The sequence below is a fragment of the Coffea arabica genome, chromosome 5c (assembly GCF_036785885.1).
Source record: "Coffea arabica cultivar ET-39 chromosome 5c, Coffea Arabica ET-39 HiFi, whole genome shotgun sequence".
NCBI lineage: Eukaryota > Viridiplantae > Streptophyta > Magnoliopsida > Gentianales > Rubiaceae > Coffea > Coffea arabica.
Window position 1 is genome coordinate 31740247 of NC_092319.1, and position 26579 is coordinate 31766825.

At 33.7% G+C, this 26579-nt stretch overlaps 1 protein-coding gene and 1 long non-coding RNA gene across 2 annotated transcripts; one reads left to right on the plus strand and one right to left on the minus strand.

The window, feature by feature from the left end:
• Positions 1 to 676: 676 nt before the first annotated feature.
• On the minus strand, positions 677 to 2126 carry LOC140007492 (uncharacterized). Its single transcript, XR_011814805.1, has 3 exons — positions 1889 to 2126; positions 1103 to 1502; positions 677 to 976 (listed from the first exon to the last, which is right to left on the minus strand). It is a non-coding gene; the product is annotated as an uncharacterized lncRNA (long non-coding RNA).
• Positions 2127 to 7146: 5020 nt separating this feature from the next.
• On the plus strand, positions 7147 to 17693 carry LOC113688825 (fimbrin-5-like). The gene is made up of 15 exons (XM_027206624.2): positions 7147 to 7328; positions 7758 to 7853; positions 7984 to 8154; positions 8531 to 8769; positions 8862 to 9033; positions 9132 to 9170; positions 9275 to 9343; positions 9462 to 9578; positions 11384 to 11595; positions 12529 to 12684; positions 12761 to 12960; positions 16089 to 16246; positions 16337 to 16433; positions 16646 to 16737; positions 17193 to 17693. Exons 2-15 carry the CDS (start codon positions 7767 to 7769, stop codon positions 17406 to 17408), a joined length of 2025 nt encoding a protein of 674 aa, XP_027062425.1. The 5' UTR covers positions 7147 to 7328; positions 7758 to 7766; the 3' UTR covers positions 17409 to 17693.
• The last annotated feature ends 8886 nt before the right edge of the window (positions 17694 to 26579 follow it).

Sequence of the window (26579 nt, forward strand, 5' to 3'; positions counted from 1 at the left end):
ATGGCTGATGTGATGATTGATGATGAATTTAATGTTGGTTTAGTGCTCAAAATGGTAGATTAATGGTGTATTAGTAGTATGAACTTCAAGAAATGCATGGGGTGAAAAGTTCCGATTCTGCCCCTGCTTTGAACGTCCCTATTTCTGCAGAATTTTGAGGTTGTAATCAAGGTTTGTAAAATCGGGATTCTACGTAGAATCGATTTTAGTTTCACAGAATCGGATCGTAGAATCGGATCGTAGGATCGTAAGATCCCACCAAAAGCTCCTAAATTTACCAAATTAATGAAATTGAAATTCATATATCATTTTGTACATCCTAAAAGATATCAAATAAATAAGTTACTCATAAATATATAGCATTTTTTACTTAATATCTGACAAGTAATAAAAAAGAGAATATAAACCTGTCATCTGTCATAATTTCAAGTCTTAAAACCAAATACTTCACAATTTACACAATTATAATTTCAAATATAAAATAATCACCAACCTTCACAAATTCTAAAAAGTCAAACATCCAAAACGATTTTCAAGATCAAAATTAACTACTAAGATGTCATCTGTCAAGTTTAAATAAACATGAAAAAATAAAAATAAAATAGTAACAATTCATCGTTTTCAAGTATCGTAATAATTCAGAAATACATTAATTTATAACCAATCATTGTCATCATTTTCATCAAATTCAGTATCCCCATAATTCACATTATCAAAATCATTATTTTCCCAATCATCTTCACCATCCCAATTCTCTTGGAATTCATCTTTGCATTATCTTCGTCACCATCCAAATTAGTATCATCCAAGTCATTACTTCCCATTTGAACATCATTTTCAGGAACCATATCAAGGTAATCATCATCTTGACGGTCGAATTCAGTTGAAGGCCCATCATCTTCATCAATAACATGAATCTCTTTCATTTTATTAACTTGTCTTCGACGGGCATGGGTTTCACGATCTTGATGATCATCTAAATAAACAACCAATAATAATGAAAGTTACCAAAAAACAAGAGATCTTGCAAAATAAAACCATAAAAACTATAAAAAAAAAAGATAAAATTTATGCTTAAATTGGAAGAAAGAAAGAAACTTACAAACTCTCTGCACATTTCTTGTAAGTATTTCAATTTCATCATCTTCATTTCCCTCTTCATTTGAAGTGTCACATTTGGGATTGTCATCTAGAACTCGTAACCAGCTATTTTCTCTTGGAATTTCTCTCTCCGTCACCCATTCATCATCCGAAGGCAAATTCTCAAAAGCAATTTCTTCAACTCAATTCAATCAAAAGCAATATATGTTCAAATACCAAGAAAACCAAATACAAATCACAACTTTATCAATCACCATCTCCCAAAATATCAATTTTCGAGCAACATTTCAATCATGGAAAGAACATAAGATTTACTGAAGGTTGCTTGATGCAGTACAATTACCTGAATAACAGTCTTCAATCCAACAAATGCTTCAATCTTTTTCCAATCACGGTCAAACCTACATATCATACAAACAAGTAAACAATTAACAAGTTATACGTATTGAAGCATGTAAGTAATTATTAAATAACGAGGGATGCCCCTAATATCTAGCTAAATTGTGACAAAATTAGCTAATGAAACAAGGATGAACTACATGTACATAATCTAGTATATGAAGGACCTTCCACTGATTACTATAGAATTAAAGACTGGCAGTCACAAACTACAATTCAACTTCAAACTAAACAATTATAACCTAGGGAACTCATTCAAATTTCCAATTCAATCGCCGCGAGACATTACTCATTTGTGAACAGTCCCGCCAAAACCCAAAATTGAAGAACTCCAAAGGCAATAATTCAACAAAAGATGCAATAAATTTGAAAGTGAAGCGAGACTCACAATTGGAATGCTTCGAGGAACTTGTTGTGCTCGGGTTCTGTCCAGTTCTCCCTTCACTTGGTAATGGTGTAAGGTTTTCGGACCTTCTTGTTCGGGTCCTCGGAGGACAACGAAGTGCTGTTGGCCGTCGAAGCCGTGGCAACGGCGACAGAGATTGAAGCTTTAATTTAGGGATTTGGGCAGGACCGCAACAAAAGAGAAACGACAAAGGAGAAAGGAAAAGGATTGCTTGAGAAGATGAAGAGTACCGAAGGTTTATTGAGTTTTGACTTTGACGGAGATTTTTGAGTCCATGTGGTCAAAAATGTTAAAACATTGCAAGTTTGCAACTAAGGGCTGCAATCCTTTGATAAATTACAAGCCTACCCCAAATGTTTTGATTTAGTTGCAAAATGGAGTATCAATTTCACAAATCAGGGAAAATTTGTAGGATCGAGATAGGATTGTAGGATCGTACGATCCTACACGATCTTACCTCGATTCTACATAGATTAATGAAATTTACGATTCTAATGTGATCCTGATCGATTTTGATATTCCGGATCGTAGGATCGTACGATCCTAAGATCTGGATCGCGATTTTAACGACCATGGTTGTAATGACTTATATATGATGTTTATATGTTGTATAGATGATGTATAAAATTTCATTGAAAAATATTGAGGTTTGGTTGGTCAAATGAATCGATTTCACAAAGCTAGTAAATCTGGAACTGTTCCCGTAATGCTCTGACCAGCTTTCGTGTTTTGGCCATAACTCTGTACTCCAACGTCGAAATCAAGTGCCGTCAGTGGCATTTGAAACTAAACATTCCCACCTTTCCGACGGTACAAAATGTACATTCTGGTTCATGTATGTAAGCCGAACCAACCATTTAAAGTCGGCTGTTCTGTTTCTCTGTTTTCCTGGAACGAAATGCTGAGACTGCAACTTGTGGCTCGAATTCGAGCTAGTTGTGTGCCGAATTTCAAAATGATTTCTTCTGTGAAATTATAGCTCTATGAATGTGTTTTCCAACACCATAAACCATGCCCAATTCCAAGTTAAGTTGAGTGATTTGTGATCAAAATACGAAACCTGCCCTGCTCTTGAAAACCCTAACTTTTGGACAGATTTGATGCAAGGCTTGGTGTAAACTTGCTAACTGAAATTTTTGGTGCTAAACACTTATGAAATGTACCATGAATGTTCCTTAGGCTTTGCCTACACTAATGAGCCATGTTTGAGGGATTTTTCCTTGACCAAATGTTTGGAATGGAAAAACAAAAGGCTCAAGGCAGTTTTGTCTTAGGATTTTCGAAACTTTGGTTGTTTGGTTGACTACCTTCCCGTAGTTATTTTTCCATGAAATTTGATAGAGGGATACTCTTTATATAGGAGTATTATACTACTGAACTTGGTACCAATCCAAGTTCATTTCGATACCTAACTAAAGTCCCAAGGTTGGAAGCTCAAATCTGGAAATTTGTTCACCAGTTTTGGATTTTTCCCTAACTTTGAACTACCATATCTCGGTGCTCGAAACTCCGATTCTTGATCCGCTTTTTCTGTTGTAAACCTTACTTGCAACTCTAATTGAGTTACAAATTTCAGAAACTAGTCGCAACGTGTGAATTTTTCCGAATTTCCAAAATTAGCGAAAAACCAACCCCAACACAACCTTAAGTACTCTGAAACAGTAACTTTGAGCCCATTTTTGAATATTTTTCATTTAGAATCATGGAAAAGTGTCTTCTAAAAACTTTTAGTACTTTCAAAGAGGTTTCCAATGGTACCAAGTTTTCCAATTTTTGACATGTAGAATGTGAGATACGATTTTTCAAAATACCATATCAAAACTGAAAATTTTCTGAATTTCAAAGGAAAGGGAGTTTTCAAGCACTCCTTATCCCTTCGATATTACTTGAATGTTTTATACTTGATTTCCCAAAATGAAAACTCAATCGTTCTTGTACTTTAAAAAACTCTAGTTGAATCTCGATTTACGAGTAATTGAGATTCGTTTTCGTGAAATTTCCTTAGATTGTACTAACATACAATCTTCCTTGATAATTGGGGCACGTGAATGATAATACATTATTATTTGCTCAGGCGCACACGAGGACCTTCAAGAGGATTCTACAGTGAACACTTGAATTTCCAGAAAATATTTCTTCTTGATTTGCTCGGTGAGTGTCAAATGTATGACTACTTGAACTCTATAGACTTGATTCATGCTTGGCTTACCTGATTACATGTTTAGCCTACTTGGTTTTGAAAAAATGGAGTCGAGTGTGTACTTTATCGCACTCGTTCTCATTTGAAACAAATGACTCATGCTTAACATGGTTTGCCTGATTTACATGACCTGAAATACATGCTTAAACCTGTCAAATGCTTGAATACATGACATGGTATGCTATGGCTGCATACGTCGTTGGAGTGAATCTCCTCGACACTTACATGATACATGGGGGACGCCCAAACTCATAGGCCGATCTTGGAAGTCAAGCCGGCATGGGTTTTGTCGGGAACCTCTGTGAGTCATGAGATTCACATGATAAGTTTGATCTATTGAGAGATCTTGCTTGGCATACTTGTGGAGTATCGCCTTATAAATGTCGTGCGGGTTTGAAACAGTGTATGGTGGACGGATGAGAAGTAAGTGGTGAACTACATATTAGAAATATCAACCCGGTTGACGGAGAGTCATCGCGGGAAGATATACGAATGAACTAGCAAAGCAAGTGGAACTTAGCTCCTGAGAGCTACCATATCCTTGAATTGTTTCTGTTTACATTTTGTTGGCATTATTAATTACTTGCAAGTTATCACTTGAACTGTTACTTGGGCTTGTTACCTAAACTATGTGCTTGCATGTGTGTTCTTGGCCTCACGAGCGTTTTGCTCACCCTGTAGATTTGTTTTCCTTAACAGGTTTGAATTCGGAGGTGTACTGGAGAAACCCTTCTGATGTGTTTTTGTTTAGGATTTTCATTATATTTTTGCTATGCCCTTGATTTTGGGTTGTACTTTTGGAATTGAAATGTAACTTTTGGGGCGTGATGTATATTTGGGAATTATGATATACTTTGAACACCCGACGTGCGGACTGGATAATGGATGACTATTGTTAAGCTTGAACGCTTCTGCATTTACTGTATTTAAGCTATTTACTTGTGTTGTGTAGACTAGTAATAAGCTTGAATAGAATTGCTTGAGTCCTGACGAGAGCTGTGCAGGCGTCTCACGGATACCCTTTAGTTCGCCTTAGGGAGAAGTGGGGGCGTCACATTAATGCACTACAAACTTATCATGTACTAACTTATACAAAAAAAATATTTTAAAAACTTGATTTACTTATAAAAATATCTAACTAATTAAAGCAATGAGTTAAAGTAAAGAAAATGTATTCGAAGAAATAAAATACAAAATGCAAAAATACAATAAATTTATGCAAGTGTAAAAATCATTTCAAATCATTAATTAATCAAACAAATGAGGTGCAACTATCTTAAAATAAAGTAAAAATAGCAAGAATTTAGGTCGTCACATTCTCTTCCTCTTACACAAAAATCCGGGGTGTCACACTTTCTCCCTTCCTACCTCCTTTCCCTCTTCTTCTCCTTCTTCTCCCTCCTTCCCCTTCTTTTCCTCTCCCCCTTACCAGATCCATCTTCAACTCCAGCCACAACTCACTCTAGCCACAAACCTTTCTAGTCACGATTAGAAAGGTCGTGCCAATAGTAACATGACCTTTCTAGTTGTGATCGAGAAGATCACGCCAGCAGTCTTTGGATGGGTCTAGGGGTTGGGGAGAAAGGAGAAAGAGAAGAGGATGGAGAAAAAGAGGGAGAAGAGAGGAGGGGGAAAGAGAAGGAGAGGGAGAGAGAGAGAGAGAGAGAGAGAGAGAGAGAGAGAGAGAGAGGGGGAGGGAGCAGAAGGGAGGGGTTGATGGCGGTGGTGGCGGCGAGTGGTGTAAATTTTTTACGAAATACCCAAAAACTTTAAATTATAAAATTACCCCATAAGGATGGAGAAAAGGAGGGAGGGAGAGAGAGAGAGAGAGAGAGAGAGAGAGAGAGAGAGGGAGCAGAAGGGAGGGGGTGATGGCGGTGGTGGCAGTGAGTGGTGTAAATTTTTTATGAAATACCCAATAACTTTAAATTATAAAATTACCCCATAATACAACTCAATTATCCCCCAAAAGCACCTCTAAAATCACCACAAAAAACATCTACAGTAAAGATTTTTATATACATTGTTATAGTAAAATTTTTCAAAATTATCTCAAAAAACGGTTAATTCACATGGAGCCCATGATTTGGTCATCTTCTTAATAGAAATAAGACAATGGGCAATAATGCGATGGTGCACAGTGGGTTTTATGATTGTGTGACTTGGGCATTGAGTTATGGGATTGAATAATTAAATTGGAATAGATAAGTACATTGAAAATTAGAACAATTAGCATGGTGGAGTTTAACTGCTAGTTGACTTGCACTTTGGTTGGGACTAGGATTGGGCTTTTCCCATTACTACTGGAAAGTTTCACAAAAGTTGAGAGAGAGAGAGAGAGAGAGTTAACTTTGAGAGCATTTTGTATCTATGAGTTCAGATGTTTTTTTGAAGAGGAAAGGGGCAATTGCTCCCCTAGTGCCCTCTTCACTCTACCATTGTTTGTAATAACTGATTATATTTTTTTAAAAGTTGCACAGAACAGTAAGTGTACCTTAACAACTAGTTGATATAATTTGAACAATATTCTTTCAATAATCTACTTGTGTAACACGTGTTGGATAAAGTGTAAATAAAAAATAAGGTATAAATTATGTCTAATGTCATTCAAAAATAATGTGATAATATATTTGATAAATGACCTTAATAATTAGCCTAGAATTTAAGCAAACCAAAACAACTAAAATGGGGTACGCTAATATGGTTTTGGCATAAATTATAGGTATTCACATCCATTTTACGGTTTGTGATTAATTTTGTTTGGTTCATGTGGATCCCTTGCAAGGAGAAGCTTTCCTAGTGTTATCCTTTCTATGCCCATGGGTTTCATACTTGAGACCTCATAGTTAAGGGATTCAAGCCCCTTCCAGTGGCACCAGCATCTGTCGGTAATATGGTTATGTCTTTTTAAATAACTTTTCATGGAAAAATAGATTAGAAGGGTCCAAACGTTAATCCTTCCAAACTTAAATTTCTTAAACTGTTATTCTCCAAAGTTAAAGGGGTTCAAGTGAAATTTAATCTCTCTCAAGCATAAAGGTACAGTTTCCCCCTTAGTATTCGCGGGTCCGAAAGGCAAAACGGTTTTTTCTCTTGCTTTGATTTTCATTCTCTCTCTTCCTTGCCTTTTTTCCTTCCTTGCAAGAACTGCACCACAAAAGAACCGACAAAAGGAATAAGAGTTCTTTGATCATTGCCCCAATGAGTTTCTGATTTGAGAAGGTTCGTTATTTTCTTTAATGTATTCAAAGGATCATTGGATTTTAACAACATTGAACTGGGATTCTTGCACCATGCAAAAAATATTTCATAAAAGACTTGTAAAATTTATTGTTTTATTTTGGTGATAACTGTGTAAAGATTGGAATCAATCTTTTTTTTTTGTAGATTTTTCTTTCGTTTATTATGAATATGAAATCTTGCATGCATTTTAAAACCATATGTAGCGCCCTTTCATTGTAATCTTATGATTGCTTATGATGTGATTATAAATCGTTGATATTTCAAAATGTTTATGTGCTGTTGAAAGCATTTTTTAAGTTTGTCCCAGTGCAATTAGCAGACAAGTTCTTATATAGTTTTTATTTTTTAATTGTTTTTGGATTCTTAGCTTTTATTCTACTGATAAGGGGGTTGATTTCTGGAATATAGGAGAAAAAAATGTCTGGTTATGTGGGAATTTTTGTGTCTGATCCATGGCTTCAGAGCCAATTCACTCAAGTTGAACTCCGTGGGCTCCAATCAAAAGTACGTCATTTTATCTTCTGTGTTATGAAGTTTTCTTGACTATTATGATATTTTGGTTATGTCTTCTTATTATAGATGGAATTTTTAGGATTTAGGATCTATATACAAATTAATTCAAGATTCTTTGTAGTTTCTTTCCGCGATGAATAAATCTGGCAAGGTCAAACTGGGAGATTTGCCACCTGTAATGTCCAAAATGAAGCCTTTTAGTGAAATGTTAACAGAAGATGAGGTCAAAGTCATCTTGTCCGAATCATCTGCTGACTTGAGTGAAGAAATTGAGTTTGAATCATTCCTTCGGGTAAGTATTTACCTTCCAATTTTGGTCTTTGTGTGAATTTCCGTGCTCTTTTAGTCTCATTTTTTTTCCTCTCAATCAGAGTCAATTGTACAAGTTCTCTGTTGCATCCGTTTTCTCTTCATCTGAGTGACATCTAACGATAGTTATATGAAATCCAATAATGAAACTCAAACATTACTTATCAATGGTAAGTGAAGTACTGAGATGTATCTCTCAGTACGTGCTACTTTTGGTGTAGCTAAAATTAAGATTTTTTGCGTAGTGGAAACCTTTGAATTACTACATGTTTTGAAGCTTAAGGTGTTGCAGACATGGTATGGCTTTTACATAATAATTATAGATGAAACAAGATATCAATTTCTATTATCATGTCAAGGCATTCTTGAACCTACAAGCAAGAGCTACAGCAAAACTCGGCGATTCAAAACCAACTTCATCATTTGTGAAAACTGCTACTACAACACTTCGTCACACCATTAGTGAATCAGAGAAGGCCTCTTATGTTGCCCATATAAATAGCTTTCTTGGGAATGATCCATTCTTGAAAGAGTTCCTTCCAATTGATGCATCTACAAATGCACTCTTTGATCTTGCGAAGGATGGTGTTCTACTATGGTACTCTATCTCAAACAACCTTACGATGTGTGTTACAATGATATTTTTATCTCCTTTCTTGGTTTCATCGTTCATTTCACCATTTGGTGCAGTAAGCTGATTAATGTGGCTGTCCCTGGTACCATAGATGAGCGAGCTATTAACACAAAGAAAGTCCTAAATCCATGGGAGAGAAATGAAAACCACACACTATGTCTCAACTCTGCCAAGGCAATTGGGTGCACTGTGGTCAATATTGGCACGCAGGATCTAGTCGAAGCAAGAGTAATTGAACCTATAAAAAGCACACATTTTTTCATTTTGTAGTTTGCTTTATCTGCATTAAAATTTGTGATATTTACTTAGATATGTTTGGTGTGCAGCCCCACCTGGTTGTTGGTTTGATTTCTCAAATAATTAAGGTATGTTAAAGTTTTCAGGGCTGTTGTTAACAGTATTATAGGATCGAATGTGTGATCATTGAAATTCTTAATGTTTGTCGCTTTAAATGTTGAGCTGACAACAGATACAACTTTTAGCTGATCTGAACCTGAAGAAAACTCCCCAACTTGTTGAATTGGTGGAAGACAGTAAGGTTACAATTATTAATTCATTTCTGTTTGCTTGGTATATTTTTACATATATAACACATTTAATTCTATGCACGTTTTGAAATTACAACAAGATAGAAATAAGAACTCTAAATATTGCAGGATGTGGAAGAACTCATGGGCTTACCACCAGAGAAGCTTTTACTCAAATGGATGAATTTTCATCTGAAAAAATCAGGGTATAAAAAGCAAGTTACAAATTTTTCATCTGATCTAAAGGTAATGAAAGCTCTACACATGTTAATGATTTGTCAATGTATGAATTTTCTAGCTGCACTGAGGATTTTAATTTGTATGATTTTCATGCCACTATTGCCCCTGAGCAAAATCGTATTTGTTCTTTTTGAGAGTCTGGTCCAAGTCCCTGTATTCTAACAACCTCAAAGTTGGGGCAATGGCATGTTCTTCTGTTAATGGTTACCTTATGCAACTCTTATTCTAGTAGTAGTTCTACTAGTAAAGAAAGAAGAAATGATTTATGTTAAAAATACAACTTCTGTTCATGGTGTAAAATTTTAGGACATTCTCAATGCATGTTAATCTGTAGTTTTTTTAAAAGAAATGTGTGCAACGTTCTATTTAACTGCAGTAAATCTATATGCAAGTTTAGTTTTACAAAGAGGAATCCTTGTACTTCTACATGGATTCCGAGTTTTAAAGTCAGCTTCTTGTTCTTGTCCCAATCTAGTGCTTTACTTAATTACTTCAAACTTTTCATCCTTGTTTCATAGATGTCAATGTCATTTTCATGCTGCCATAAACTTATTATTTGAATCTAAATGCTGTAGGAAAATGATGAAGAGCTCCCAATTTATATTAGCAAATCTCTAAGGATCTGAAAGAGTGTTTAAGCTACTATAGATTAGAAAGTAGATTTCATTTAGTAGCTGAAACTCGTTTAGGTTGAACATCTCATTGTGCAATAGTGGTTGATCATTGATTTTTTAGTGTTGTGAATGTTAAGCCATATCTCACTTGACTCAAGAAAGAGGGAATGATCAGTTTACTTTAAATGAATTCTGTTGGGCTTGGGTTTTATCCCACCAACCTTTATTTTGTTGGGCTTGGGTTTTATCCCATCAACCGTTATTTTGTGCAGTTGGTGGGATTACACCCAAACCCAACAAATTCCTCTGAAGAAGTCTATTAGGAACTTCCTTTAAAGCATTGATGGTTAGGTTTTTTATTCTGAATATGTAAACAAAAATTTTTTGGTATAGAGTCTTGAGTAGTTTAAGCTGACAATGTAGAAGCAAGTTTGAAAGAAACATGATAAGAAGAGAGAGAAAGATGCTGGTTAGATAAAATATAGCAATATAACCAGCATAACAAATAAGCTAAACGGATCAGATATTGCCAAGAAAAACTCAGATATCACTTTTACACTGTATTGTTGTAAATAAGTCATGGTAGCTAAACAATGTATACAATTGCTGCATAGAACTATTAAGAAAGGTTCAATAAATAGGAAGACTACTTAATAAAAACCAGATTCTTAACAAAAATTATATGTTTTAGAGTTTAAAGTGTGGAAAACAAAGGTAAAGTGAAATGTGACCAACTCTAAGCGATCTCATATGCATATTTAAACTATATCTTATGCAATAATGATTATAACAGTTAAGATAATGGCAGTAACAATGACATCCTGTCATGCTACAGATTTGTTTAAGACTAACATTTTCTTCTACTTTTCTAAGCTTAGTACTTTCTCTGCCTTTTTGGTCAAGTTTTAGATAGCTGCACAAGAAAATACAAGTTCGGTTATTGGTCCCGATACTCTGTTAGATGACTTGCAAGAAGAATAACTTAAGACTAGAAGAGATCTACTGAGCTTGATATGTGGTTTCTACTTGAGGTCTTTCTGTATGATTAAATTTCTTAGGTATACAATTCTGCAAGGTCTAAGCATTTATCTCTAACATGTTGAATCTTTTCACTATACTGCAAAACTTATTAAGTGGGTTATTGATCAATGGCTCTCTAAGCCTTTGACGTATTAGTATTGGCTTGCTCATTTACAGGATGGGGAGGCCTATGCTCACTTGCTTAATGCTCTGGCACCAGAACATGGTACCACTACCACATTAGATGCAAAAGATCCTACTGAAAGAGCAAATTTGATTATTGAGCAAGCAGACAAATTGGATTGCAAGAGATATGTTACTCCCAAAGATATTGTTGAGGGCTCTACAAACCTGAATCTGGCATTTGTTGCACAAATATTTCAACACAGGTAAAGTACGGTGTTCGAAATATTTCTGCTGCTTTTCTAGTATGATAAAGCTCCAGACTTATCTTGATATGGAACATGTTTTCACCGTGTCTTGGACATCAGTTGGAAACTCTTATTCCATGACATAGTCTTGTCTTGATATGGAATATGTTTTAATGTTTATTCAGCTGGTCTACTATCCATATATAAGCGTTAAATGCCTCCATGGCACAACACATATTTGGCTGCATGCTTCTTCTTGAAATCAAAGCAACGACAAATGAAGAATATAATGAATTAGTTATAACTCATGTATGAGAAAGATTTGATTACGAAAGTGTTTGTTGCAACTATGTTTCGGTATGCCTCAGCTTAGATGAAAACATACTTATGTTTCAGTTCCCTTGTGCTATATCTTTTTTTGGTCAAAGCATGTCGCTTCATGATTGACTTTGTAAAGGAAGTTTTCTAATGCATCTGTTTGTTTCAAGTCAACTTTTTTTTTGTTTTACTTTGTCACTTTTGATTGGTGATATTGAACAGTGAAAAGGATTTACGATTTATTCCTTGTTTTTGTTCATCTTTCACTACTTTTTATTGTAGGATTTCTCTTGCTCTTTTTTTTGGATCTATTTTTAAAGTTAAATCTATGAATGCTTGGATTTTTGCATGGTTCAACCGTCCAGGAAACTGATTCCAACTTCTCCTTATAAGATTCTTATTTTGCGTTTTCACACCCTTGGATGCTAATTCGGATTTCACGCTGTAAACTTTAATCTAAATTAACCTGAAGAATCTTTTTCCAATGCCTGAAATGCATGGTAAAAATTTTCACAATTTTCCTCTGGCTCCCATCTCATGTACCCACCCCGATGTCTATCCAGCAGAGGTGAAACTGAAAATTTGATTAGTCTTAAAGAACATTATATAAGAAATTTGTATGCTCTATTACAGGAATGGCTTATCAATGGACAGCAAAAAACTTCCCTTTGCTGAGATGATGACAGACGATACTCAAACTTCTCGAGAAGAAAGATGCTTTCGATTGTGGATTAACAGCCTTGGAATTGATACATATGTTAATAATGTTTTTGAGGATGTCAGAACAGGGTGAGGCGAATGCTTCTTTACTGAAGTATGATGGCTTCCTTGATGTTTTCTTGATTGTCAACGCTCTTGAATGCAGATGGGTTATTTTAGAAGTTCTTGACAAAGTTTCCCCTGGATCAGTCAATTGGAAGCAAGCAACCAAACCTCCGATTAAGATGCCCTTCAGAAAGGTTGAAAACTGCAATCAAGTTATACGCATTGGAAAAGATTTAAACTTCTCACTTGTGAATGTAGCTGGAAATGACATTGTACAGGGAAACAAGAAGCTTATATTAGGTAATCCTTTTCTCTTTTTCCTTTCTTTTTTTTCATTTCTTGACTGCAAGACTTTTTGTAAGGTTTGTTTGCCTCGTTTAAGAGAAATTCTATGTGATGATGTATATGACATCATTGAAATCTTATCATTTCAGCCGGCAATTAAGCCACACTTAATATAATTCTATACCTTATGAAATGAAGGCATATTAAAAATTTTGTGATCTAAACATCCTTTTTTCCGATTAATGTGAGTGAACTGGTCCAAATTTGGCAACGTAAACAATAAGCAGTTAATGTATCACTATCACTTGATGCATAACCTGTGTTTTTATTAGAAAATTTAGTGTATGAAAACTTAGTAAATTGATAGTGGCTACAATGCAGTCCAACTCTCCTGGGCTATGTACAGCAGGTGACTAATTCCTGTTTTATATGGAAAAGGTCAATTTTTTAATTACATTAATCTTCAGTTGGATAATAAAAAAAGGGAGAATGATTTTGGCAACTTAACGTGACAAAAAGGTGTTACAACAAAACCTCCGCTTCTTTATGCAGTAGTAGTCTTAGTTTATGCTTGTCAAGAACTGTGTGAATCTAGTTTTTTGGGAGTCATGCAGGGCATGGCTCTATGTCACTAAGTTAATCAGTCTGTGAGCCTTGGTGAAGTACTGAAGCTGCTAAAATATGGAGTAAATGAGGAAGTTAACAAATAATAAACAAAAGGACTTCTTTCAGTTGCTAGAAAAAATTACCAGACCCGGCCTTTCTCAGACAGTATTGTCACAGGAGATTTATGTTGAGTGTTAGTTAAGTCAAAGAACTTAATTCACCCAACTAAATCAGGCTAGTACACATCTATTGGTTCAGAGAATGTGAAAGGAACCCTTTGCTGTGGAATCTGTGGACATTGTGCAGTTACATAGACCGGATTTCTCTTTGCTTTTTATATTGTGTATTAATCTCAACCAAGTGAACATGGAATGATATGAGCAAACATTTGGCTGAGTTCCTGTAACAAACATAATGACTGAAAGTGATTCTCACCCATGATTGTGGGATCAGGTTCTGGTCAAATGAACTTGGGTTCTTCATGATTTACCTATATAGGATGTATGAAAAATAGGTCAGAACGCAAGATTTGCCTCATTTAAATAAATAAAATATATGATTTTTAGTATTGTGGTTATATTGATGATATTAAGCATGTAAACTAAATACATCCTAACGAGAGAAGCTAATAAAAGTGAGTTGAATTCCTCTAGATTGCTTTGCCGAATGTAGTCCCACCACTGTAAATACAAACTTATGATATTTTAGAAATTGTATATATCTAGCACAAGGTTCAAAAAATTTTCCTGGATCAATGGTGAGTTTTAGAATCAGGAGCTAAAGTTATTAACAAAAATAATTTTAGTGCTAGAGAGAGTTAGCTTTACATTGTTTAACAAAAAAAATTGTCTAGGTAACGCTGTTAGAAATAAATTTTGGGTTATACTCTTTAAATGAATTGTAAATGAAAAATTTGTAGGTCTTCAAGTTGTTGGCTTAATGGCACGCTAGATTTTAACCCATATGACTTAGACAATATTAACTGTCTAAAACAATTTGTCAATAAAGAACAGAGTAGAAATTCGTATATGCTCAATGGTTACAAACTATTGTGGAATTTATGCAATGCAATAAAAGAGCTAGTCTTTACCTACAGGTCTCTGTTAGGTTGGAAAAGACCGAATGTTAATTGTGTCCGAACTTTGGATTTAATCTTTCTCTGAAACTCTGGATTTTGGAGAGCATGGGGTCCGAAATATGATTTTAAGACTGAAAGTACAGCAAATCCTATATTTCAACTAGTTGCATAGGTACATTGCGGATAACGAACTGAAACTAGTTTCATGACCCTTAGGCTTCCAATCTTGCTTCATTTGGTTGAAATTTTCTCTAAACCCTTCTGACATTAGTATCACATTAGTACCAGAGATATGTTATTAATAGTAAACCAAATTGTTGGAGATCTTTAAGGGATACTATTGAATAATTAACTTTTCAATGTATAACCAATAAGTAGTCAACACATGACAATTTCTTGTGTATAGATAGTATTGCCACATTCTGATATGTGAACATCATTAGCTTTTAAACACCAACAATTCGTTGATATCCCCCTTTTGTTGGTTTTCTTTGCATCAAGTAAAGTTGAAAGGTGAATTTACTAGGTGATTATAATGTTACTTCAACCAAAAAATCAAGCAATTAGATTGCTAAATTACTATGAATGGAGGTAAAAGACTAACTAAAGCAACATTAATAAAGTCAAATATGTAATAACACGCATGACAACTGGTATATTCATCAAAAGAATTGCTTTTCTAAATGAACCAGCTATCATTCTCAAATCTACTAAACATTGTAATTGTTAGTAAGAGAATCAATAGATTGTGAAGTAATACACAACTTAAACAAATCAGTTTATTCTATTTTTTCTGGGCTTGACATGCAACCCCTTGATGTTGGAAATATGACTATTGTGAATACAACCTTTTTTAACCGCACAATGGCATGAATTTAGACAATTGATATTAAGTTTTTGCTATACCATCTTACTGACACGAGAAAGGGTGAGCTTGTACTCATCCGCGCATCAAGTTATAAGTTTGATACATTAAGTTAAAGCCATGAACGTGGGTGTACAAAAACAAGCACAATAGCTTAAAAATTTGTAGGGTCAAGATTATTTAAAAGCTTTCAGCATATCTTTGAATGTTGAATGTTTTGCTCCAGGTTTTGGTTTCGTGATTCTGTAAGATAAAGCGACAACTTGAGTTTAGTAATTTCTGCAAATTGAATTGAAGATAAAGTTGCATGCATCAGTTTTAAAGCAGACTATATCCGAAAGTAGGAACAGAAGGATTTCTTGAAACCATCAATTGTTTTTATTCATTTTTTAGAGGGTTCTTGCAGGTAACACGATTAGAATTTTTCAGTTACCAATTCTTTTAGTTGTTCACCTTTGCTTCATTAGCTTTCATTTATCTTTGTGTTATTCTATCTCAATGAGTTTGAAGTATCATCTTAATTATGTTGGGAAAGTAAAACCAATTCTTTTATTCTTTTTTCCTTCCAATACCACTCTTCTTTTGCCTATGCAGCATTTCTTTGGCAATTGATGAGATTTAGTATGCTCCAACTGTTGAGAAACTTGCGCTCGCACTCCCAAGGGAAGGAGATAACAGATGCTGACATTTTAAATTGGGCAAACAACAAAGTAAAGATGGCACGTAGGAAATCCAAAATGGAGAGTTTCAAGGTAATCAGCAATATTGTTGACCCTGTATTTTGTGATATTGAGTGACCCGAGTTAAAAAAAAAGTTACGCGGTTTTTTATGCTATTGCTAGGATAAAAGCCTCTCAAATGGGAAGTTTTTCCTGGAACTTCTTAGTGTTGTGGAGCCAAGAGTTGTCAATTGGAGCGTTGTCACGAAGGGGGAAACGGGTACTGATCCTCAAAGCATTTATTATCTTATTTTTATGAGTATATGGTCTACTACATCTAAAGTTTTTTTTTTGGCTGAAAGCATAGGAGGTAAATTGTACATAGTTTGTGTGTTTCTACTTCTTGTAGGGTATAACTAGAAGAAAATAACTTGACTAAAATTTCCTTTTTATCCTTGTGCTAAACCATGATAATTATTTTGGCAATTGCAGAAGAAGACAAGAAACTAAATGCAACATATATAATAAGCGTTGCTCGTAAGATTGGCTGTTCCATCTTCTTATTGCCTGAGGATATTATGGAGGTAAGATTGCAACTACCATGCTGCTATTCTTATGCATGTTTAGAAGCTTATTTGAATAGTCTCTGCTTTGCTGTGTTACAGCACCATCTTTTTTGTTTTCACTAAAGGCAGATTGTCGATTAAGTCAACGCCTGAGCTACATGGAGCTCTTCATTGAGTTTTTTAAATTATTATCTGGGAAAAGATTCCTTCATGATGATATACTGCTTTGCATCACTAAGGGAAAGGGTTTATACTCCAGCTTCTGTTCTTGACAGAACAAATGTAACTACCATAACAGCATGAAATTATTTTCCACTTGTATGTCACTTTTGACAACTGCATTGGAGCTGTATGAAGCCCAAAAGGAAAAAAAATTATATATTATGATGAACTTCTTTCACTGCGTTTCTGATAGGTTATATCTTGATTTTTATGTTTCTAGTTTTTGTTCAATGTTTTCCCTCTTTTTGCAGGTGAATCAGAAAATGATTCTAATTCTTACAGCAAGCATCATGTACTGGAGCCTGCAGAAGAAGTCCGGAGAGTCTGAGTCAACCCCTACTGAAGACAGCGGCAAACCTGGGGGATCCATAGCTGATTCAGCAGATGGTGAGAGTCAGTCTGCGTCGAGCCCTTCGACTCTCTCCCAACAAACAATGGATATTGAAAATGAGGAAGCTTCATTTTAGGGTGAAAAAAGTACAATTAGAAATGAAGCAAAGATACCATAGAGAAGTTCCTATTTGGACCTCAGTTTTGCTTTCAAGAGGATAAGTAGATCATTCGAAGGTAGTTGACATCATTGCTTTTGCCGTCCCTTTAACTGCGGTGGAGATGTCCATTTTTACTTTGGCTAATTGTTGACAGTATTCGTTTTAGAAGAAGGCGGCTATTGTAAATTTGATGTAAGTAGACTTCATGATTCTGAAGTATAAGAGAACACACAAGAACAAAATTGTTGATTAAGTTCTGTTACGTTTCACAGGTAGTTCTTGGTTAAAGTAGTTTGAATCGCCTGGGTGATACGTTTTTGGTGATTGTCATAGGACCAACTAGGGCCTGAATGGCTAAATAGTAGAGCTATTTTATGTTTGTCCTAAAACATGAACTTGTGCATTATGTAGGTATGTTCGCATGAACTAAGACTTCACCGGTTGCATTCGAGCTAATATCGGTTGACGTCGTAAATATTTCATAAATACATATTAATAATATATAAAAATTTCTCTCAAATTGGTGGTTTACAATTTACAAATATATATAAACTTCCTTAAATCGATGGTTTACAACTCTATATACTTATTTGAGGAGATTAGATTTAGTCCAAAAAGACTACTTAAATAATATTAAAAAATTATAGGTAGAAATATAACTTGAAAAATGTATTGGGTTACTTTTGCACTTTGTTAAAACATTGAGGGGTTAAAATAAAATTACTAAATATTGTAGGGCATCCAAAACTGAAAAAAAAAAGAGTGACAAAATTGAAAAGTCAAAATGAGATGACGAACTTACTCGTTGGAACTTGGAAGCATATGGTCCACCATTGGCTTAGCCTAGTCAATGAAAGAGTTTTAAAAAAAAAAGTCAAGAGGTCAAAAAACTGCAAAAACCAGATTCTAACTTATATCCGGTTTCTTTTTTTATTTCCGGTCAAATCCTATTTTTGACAGACAATTTTTAAAGAGGCTCGGATCGAATGCCTGAACAATTCTCAATCCAACCGGTCGAACTGGCCAGTCATCTACATTTGTTATACGAGACTTTCTACTGCATCCTAGAAAGCTCATCTACTTTGCTCTTCCTTCACTTGACGTGCACGGACCATTTCGCAGAGCTGTCTAGGATACAAAGAAAGTTTTATATAACAAGTGTAGATTCTTTGCATTGGCATGTTTTCTATGATAATTGTATCTAAGTTTTGCCGTTCAAAAATGTGTTCTCAACCGGTTATAGAAGAGCCAGTTTGACAAAATAATTCGATTATCAGAATTAAACCATCTTCACATCGACAGTCTTCAGCAATTGCCATGCTTCAGGTTAGATTGTGAGTACTGCTGCTTTCTGGTTTGATGTTCAGAAAGTCCCTTTGAACTATGTTCGATGTTGAAGTTTAGCATCCATCTAAGAGTAGTTCATAATCATTCTTGCGGCTGTAAATATTTAGAAAAATCCTCATCTCACTAATCTCATGCTGAAATATAAGAAAGCATCAAGAATGATAACGAGGTCATATAGGAATATGGATTTAGCTTAAAATGTGTTTCCATCATGAAACAAATGAATAGATGATCACAAGCTCTAATAAAGGTATTTTGGTATGAATTAACATAATTGGGCAATTTTTAAGTATAGATTAACGTAATTCTCATAGTTGAATTCTTATGTTTTCCCATAGTAGTTTTGAACACACATTCTCATTCAATGGTTAAAGTGCAACTAGTATTATTGGACTTAGAATCTTCCATAAAAGCACAGATTACTTATTTACAAATAACCAGGTGTGCTTAAATATGAAAAGAAAAAAAGTCAATCTTCATATCCATAGAATAACCATGTTCACTAAAGGTATGCTGAATGGTTTGTATAAATTATGGATCAGTAGAACTAAATTGCATCAATTAATTTATTATTTTACACTTTTTCACAATAGATAGCAATATACGGGTTAAATGAGTTTCATTGAGATTAATATACACATTTGAGGTATGCGATAGTTACATTTTGGACAAACTCCATATTACACCCAGGAGCTTGTATCACTTTCTCACTTTATATTTTAAACTTCAATTTTGGATACGCTACACCTTAAATTCTCAATTTTGAACACTTTGCACCCAAAACTCTCAAGTTTGTCTCATTCAAATCTAATCGATGACAACTTTAACAAAGCTAACAGTATAGAGGATCCAACTAATTAATGATAATGTATCTAAAGTGGTCAAAAGGTAGGGTTGACAACGGGGATGGGTGCTCGCGGTTGAGTCATGGGATAAGGGATGGGGTGGCGTGGGTAGGGGACGGGGGGCTCCATCCCTGCCACATTGCTATCTCTATCAAAATGTGCCAAAGTATCATAACAAAAATAAAATAATACATTATTATTAATTTGCACCATCTTTTATTTCGTTAATTTTGCTAATAATATTAGTAATTGAAACTATATATATCAATCATATTGTGCTAAAAGTGGTAAAAAAAAATCTATGGGATTCCAATTAGAATAAAATGATACATTGTCATTAATTTTCACCTCCTTCACCTCATAAATTTTGTGCACTTAATCATTGATTAGACTTAAATGAGACAAACTTTAGAGTTTAGGATGCGAAGTGTCCAAAATTAAGAGTTATGGTGCAAAGTAATAAAATTATATGAGTTTGGGGGTGCAAAGTGAAATTAGTCCTTAAATTTTTACTTGCCATTTGGAGGACAAATTTTGGAAATGTACTTTTCTCTCTTACAACACTTCAATGTTTACATTCTTGTACTACGTACTCCTTTACAGAAATGGTAAAATAAAAAAAAAAGTCTTTGGGGTTAAGATGTAATATACTGAGTACATTCTAGGTCAAAATTAAATTTGATAAAAAAATTTAATGGGTTGAAGTGTAATTTTGAGAAATTGCCAACTTTCCCACCATTGCAATTGAAGACAGCAATCACCCTACTTCAACCACAAATACGGAGCAGGGTCGGTGATTCTAATGACCGCCTTCCTAAATTGACGTCTCTTGGGCCTCAATAAGCTGCCGTGGTTCAGCCACGTCATTGAGCTGAAAAAAAAACAAGAAAATGACATCGTTTCATTCACTGGGTAAGGTTACCCATGATGAAAGTAATTTTGTGAAGGAGTTTACTTATAAAAAATGACTCTAAATCACGAATTTTGTGAAAGAGTTTACCTATAAAATGACTCTAAATCACGATATTTTTAAATGATAGAAACAAGTATGAAAATCTTTAAATCAAAGAGATGAATGATCTTTAAGTTGTTTCTATCATTTAGGTCATATGTCATTTAATATAGAATTTTACTTTGTGAAACTGTCCCGTCCAATGAAATTATCCCACCAATGCGAAAAAAGGGTGCAATCAGACTTTAATCTAATAAAAATTTGACATTTCATATACAATTGCCTCTCGTTTCCTCTCATTGGTATTTCAACTATACAAAAATCTCACTCTCACAATAAGAAACAGAATACAATTTGAGAATATTGATATCAAAATTTTTTTTCTTTTTCCACTGAAGCGGCAGGAAATTATTTCAGAAGAATATTGCAAATTGCATTAGAGAAAGAATAGTACAATGCTATAAACTACTACTAATAAGATATAGGATTTGAATTTTTTATATGGTGGGTGATATACTAAGAAAAATAAGAAAATTAAAGAACTCAAGAGAAGAGAAAAATAAGAAAAGAATTATTCTTTCATTCACGGAAACTTCAGTTTTCTATCACTAATACAAGAGAGGATTTACCCCTACTTATAGGGAAAAGTACACAAGCTAACTTCTTCAAAATAGAGATACGATTTTCTCGTAAGTTATGTTAGCTTTATCGATAGTCTGCCACTTTTATTAGGATTTGTGATAGTATTATTGAAAGTCGTGCCAACTCGATTATCTCAAATATGATAGACAACCATTATATTTAATTATTTCATAACACTTATCCTCGAATGTCTATTAGACAAAGAATATGTTTCGTTAAACCTTTACTAGAAAAAAAATCTAGTGGGAAAAAAATCCTGGTAAAGGAAAAAGAGTACACTATTCTTCTGTTTAAATTTCTTCTCCTAATATAAATATCATTTGAAATCTTTTAACCAACGCATTCCAATATTCTTCACTAATTTTTCAAATGTTACAGTCATTAATGCCTTGGTAAATAAATCTGCTCGATTATTGCTAGATTGGAACTGTTGCACATCAATTTCACCATTCTTTTACAGGCCATGGGTAAAGAAGAATTTTGATGAAATATATTTTGTTCTATCTACGTTAATATATCCTCCTTTCCATTGGACAATACAAGCCGAATTATTTTCATATAATGTAATCAGAAGATGTTTTCCTTCAAAGGATAACCCACTATTTTTTTGAATATAATGGGTCATTGATTTTAACCAAATACATTCACGACTAGACTTATGAATTGCTATTATTTGAACAAAATTCGAAGAAGTGGTAGCTATTCATTGCATTGTAGATCACCAGGACATAGGTATAGTAAATAGATATTAAGTCTGAAATCTTGCTTTATGTAAGTCAAATAAATACCCAACATCAGCATAACCCAACAATTCATGTTGAGATTTATTCGAATAAAATAGGCTAAGATCAACTGTTCCTTGGAGATAGCGAAAAAATATGTTTAATACCATTCCAATGTCATCTTGTAGGAGAGGAACTAAACCTTGCTAATAGATTTATAGCAAATGATATATCTAGTCTTGTACAATTAGTAAGATATATTAGTGCATCAATTGTATTGATATATAGTACTTTAGGACCAAGAATCTCTTCATCCTTCTCTTTTGTACAATAATGTACAATTAGTCCTTATTAAGTAATTGGCATTACACATTATTAATAAGGACTTACCTATTGTTTAGATTATCATGTATATTCTAAATTTTATAATTTGACATAATTATTGTAAATTCACTAAAGATTGTTAGATTCGAGAACTAGTAAGAATAAAAAAAGAATTCCTACATACCAAGTAGAAGAAGCAAAAATCAACGTTGTATATTCTGAATAGTACAGGTTATTGATCAAGTTTTACTCAAAGTTCAAAATTTCATACAATTTCAAAAATGTTTTAGGTTTACTCTAATTTATTGAGCAAAATATTTTGAAAATGGTAAGTAATGTAACCTATGCAAGTATTTAATGTCATTGACTTCAATGAATGCAAATTTATGATTTTCAAATTCTATATTAGTCTCTTAACAATTCATAAGTGTGTATTTATTGTGGTTATCGTTAACTTACTTGAACCAAATCATCCTATGAGGCTAAATTTGATTTTTTTCATGGCTGGAATCACAAAGTACTCCCCAAAGAAGTTCATTGAGTACTAGAATGGAAAACCAAGAAAGCAAAACAAATGTTTCATTCTTATGTTGATTTACAAAGTTTTTAACAGTAGTATACATGTTGTCACTATAGTTATTTGTGTTGTACATATCATTATATATGTAGCACATTTGTTTAACTTTTGCTATTAATTTACAAATATGTTAGCGTGTACCAACTATTTATTAGTGAAGAGGAATTCGATTAAGAGATACAAATCCAATACCAAGCAAATTGCTTCTTTATTCATTGTTGGTCTTACGTTCACTATGCTCCTTTAATATGAGCTATATTTTTCAATTCGTAAGACTAAATAATTCTAATAATGTGTGTTGAAAAAAAGGAACAACTATAGAAGTATGTCAAATTCAATTTCAATTTCAGACAAAAACCACTACTATCCTTAAAATTGTAGGTGTCTAACTTTTATTTACTCAACTAATATGCAAATAATTCATTAGCGTCTAAAAGTAATGGATTTTTACTAATTCGTATAATTTATTATTGAATCATACTTTACAAATCCCATTAGTAATGGGATGTAATTAGTATCTACTAATTTATATAGTGAAAGTTATCATTACTTTGAATGTATTATAAAATAGATAGAACAAGTTATAATATACTTCGAACTAAGTGTAAATATATTGCAACATGTTTTATATTCTTTCACTTGAACAAACTTTTATTTAGTAAGCTATAATTTTTTTTGCTTCACCGAGAAGTAGACATGTGATTAACAATTAAAGATAAATGGCTTCCATTATATTGTACAATAAAAGTTATTATCACATTAGGTATACTGTAAAACAAATTGAACATGTTGTAATAAACCATTAACAAACTATACTAACATTGTAACAGCCAGTACAATGTTGGCATAAAAAATTGCACAATTATCCAAACTTTTTTGTTCAACCAACAAAATGAAATTCCTTTAACACATAGGTTTTTATACACAAATAAATATAGTATTTTTATTTATTTTTTTATTTTTCTAGTAGAGAACAAGTAAGATTTAAAAAATAGGGAGCGAGAAGGAGAATTTAAACACAAGATCTCTAATTCTTGGATCTCAACTTTAAACAGTAGACCAAAATACCACAAGCATATCACTTATATAGGTTTTTATTCCTAAATTCCTTTAACATGATTAGGTTCTTATCAGTTTTATCATGATAGGTTTTTATCTATTGTCTTTGCATTTCATGAGAAGTTTGGGAATATAAGTGTAATTGAGGATAAAGCAAAAGCGCACTAGTTCACTTGTGATGTTGTACATTGTGTAGGGTTAGGACGATATTTGTTGAAGTGGATTCCTATTACTCACTTAGCTCCTTGGGGTAAGTAGAGCATGATGGCCCTTGTGTAACATTTTGGTTAGCATTAGACTCCAATTAACTCAATTTGCAAATTCAGACAAACACGTATAAAGGGAAGCTAATGCGGTTGCCGATTGTATGGCATCTCTCCAACTCTCTGGTACATATTTTTTTTATTCTTTGAAACAACTGCCTTCAAAGTTGCATTCTATTGTGCAATTAGATAGCATTAGTTTCCCATATGTCTGTTTCATCAATGTAAGGGAGTAGTAATTTTCATTTATTCTTTGCATTAGTGTTTTGTGTACTAGAGGTAAGATATATACCCCTCTGTCTTTACACATTTGCAATTAATAAAATAACAGGCTGGCATCCCTCTTGCATATATAGGGTTTGCCATTAAGGCAGAGAAAACAAAGTACATTTATGATTTTATGTTGCTGAGTTTACAATAACAATTCCTTCCAAAATTTTACAAATAAAATACCACAATTGAAATTTGAAATTTCAATTTTTAAGCGCATCTATTTTAATTGTAGATAAAATTGTATATATTGGATTTCTTTTCCACACCAACTAATTAGAACGATGTCATTTAGAAGAGTGCTTTTTAACTTGATTATGTGGCTCATTGTGATCCCCGTATTTTGGTTTGTGAGACAATAGCTCACAAATGGTTGGTTTGATGACTATTTATGCCCCAAATTCTGTAAAGCAGCACTTGCCAAAGTTTAGGATTATTTCTTAGTAGGACTATAATTTGTGTTTCTTGAATTTTTTGTCATGAAACAAAAGTTCATTATGAGGTTTCTCGTTGTATGCGTTGATGTTAGATCTGTATTGAAATTTGACTTGTAGTTTCTTGGGGGCAAAATCAATTGCCATTAGATTATTTACTTTCATTTTTTCTTGTTAACTTTTAACTGTCTCAAAACTCAAGGCTCTTGCTGGGCACCTTTTGATTTTTAATGTCGTTTTAAAACTTAAGGCACTTGCTATTTGAAATCTCATAAAATACACGAATTACAAAGATATACTATCTAAAAGTGCATTTAATGGATGAGGAAAGAAAGAACTTGGATGGCCTATGGATAGCGAAATTTGAAATTGACATGTTTTGCTAATAATTCATCAACTTTTGAAAAAATCAATAACACTACTTGTACTTTAATAAAGTTGGAGATCAAAAAAATTAAAATATTATATCTAATTCTGAATCCCATTCCAAATAATGTGCATATCAAATAAACAATTACCATTGAGGGGTTTTGACCAAAACACATTGTTATTGTAGGGTTATTACCATTACCATTCCTTATGTGTATTATCATGCCATCAACTTCTTCCTCAATGGTTATTCAATTCTATGATATGTAGGTCACTATCTAGTGTATAAATTGATGGTTGGGAATGAGCAGTTGTCAAGAAAGGAGGTGGAGGGGAGAGGCAGAGCAAGAGAGGAAGAGGGGTGGCCATGGATATGTGTGTGAATAGCTAGAGATGAGATCTAAGTGGACGAGCATATGATTTTTTTATTTAGATTTTCATTTACACAAAAAACTGCAAGAAATGATAATGGGACTGAAAGTGCTTGATTCACTTGGTAATGTGAAAATATATTAATGAGGTCATTGAACCCATAGATTTATTCCAAGAGAAGTCTTCCAAATACCAACAATCACTTTCATTTACGCTTGAAACCCATTCATTACTATCATACTGTGAGAACCCGAAAATTTTCACATTTCCTAGACATTACTATCCTTTAAAACATTAAATTTTCTCTACATTTTATAAGTAAGTATAGTTTTTAAATCATTTTCCTGGTATAAGTTAGTGTACGTTAAATTTGAAGTGCATTATAGACGTGGGACCCGCTAGTGTGGTAAGTGCGATAAAATTTTGGTGACTAAGTGATTTTTGTGTAGAGGGATATTATATTACAAGGTGCTAGTGTGAGAACCCGTACTTTTCCCATTTTCTAGGGTTTTATTTATTTAATGGCTTGTTTTCTGCATTTTCTTTAGTAGGAAAATTTTCTAGATAATTTTTATGAGCAGATATAGTTTTTGGATGATTTTTCTAGTATCGAATAGGTTTTGAGAAATTAAGAGTGTATACCGGATGTGAGACCCACTAGGGCGAAAAGTTCGGAAAAATTCGGCCAACTAGATTAAGTTTTGGATACTGGAATTAATTTACCGGGTGTTAAGAGATAAGTAGAGGATGCTCAGTGGATTGGTATAAGAGAGACAAAAGTTAGGCAAGTCATTAAATGAGGTGACAAGTGTCACCATAGGATTGCTTCTTACATAAGACCACTATTCACCTTTTCTATTTGACCAAATAAATCACAAAATTAACCAAAAATTTCACCATTTTGCTCTTCATCTTGGCCGGCCCTCTCTCTCAAAAAGAAAGGAAGAAACTCTCCAAGTTCTTGATTCCAT

Coding starts and splice junctions, on each gene's coding strand:
- LOC113688825 (XM_027206624.2), top strand. CDS start 7,767: ATGTCTGGTTATGTGGGAATTTTTGTGTCTGATCCATGGCTTCAGAGC. Junction 9,171..9,274: donor TGATTTCTCAAATAATTAAG/GTATGTTAAAGT, acceptor AGCTGACAACAG/ATACAACTTTTAGCTGATCT. Junction 16,738..17,192: donor TGCCTGAGGATATTATGGAG/GTAAGATTGCAA, acceptor CTCTTTTTGCAG/GTGAATCAGAAAATGATTCT.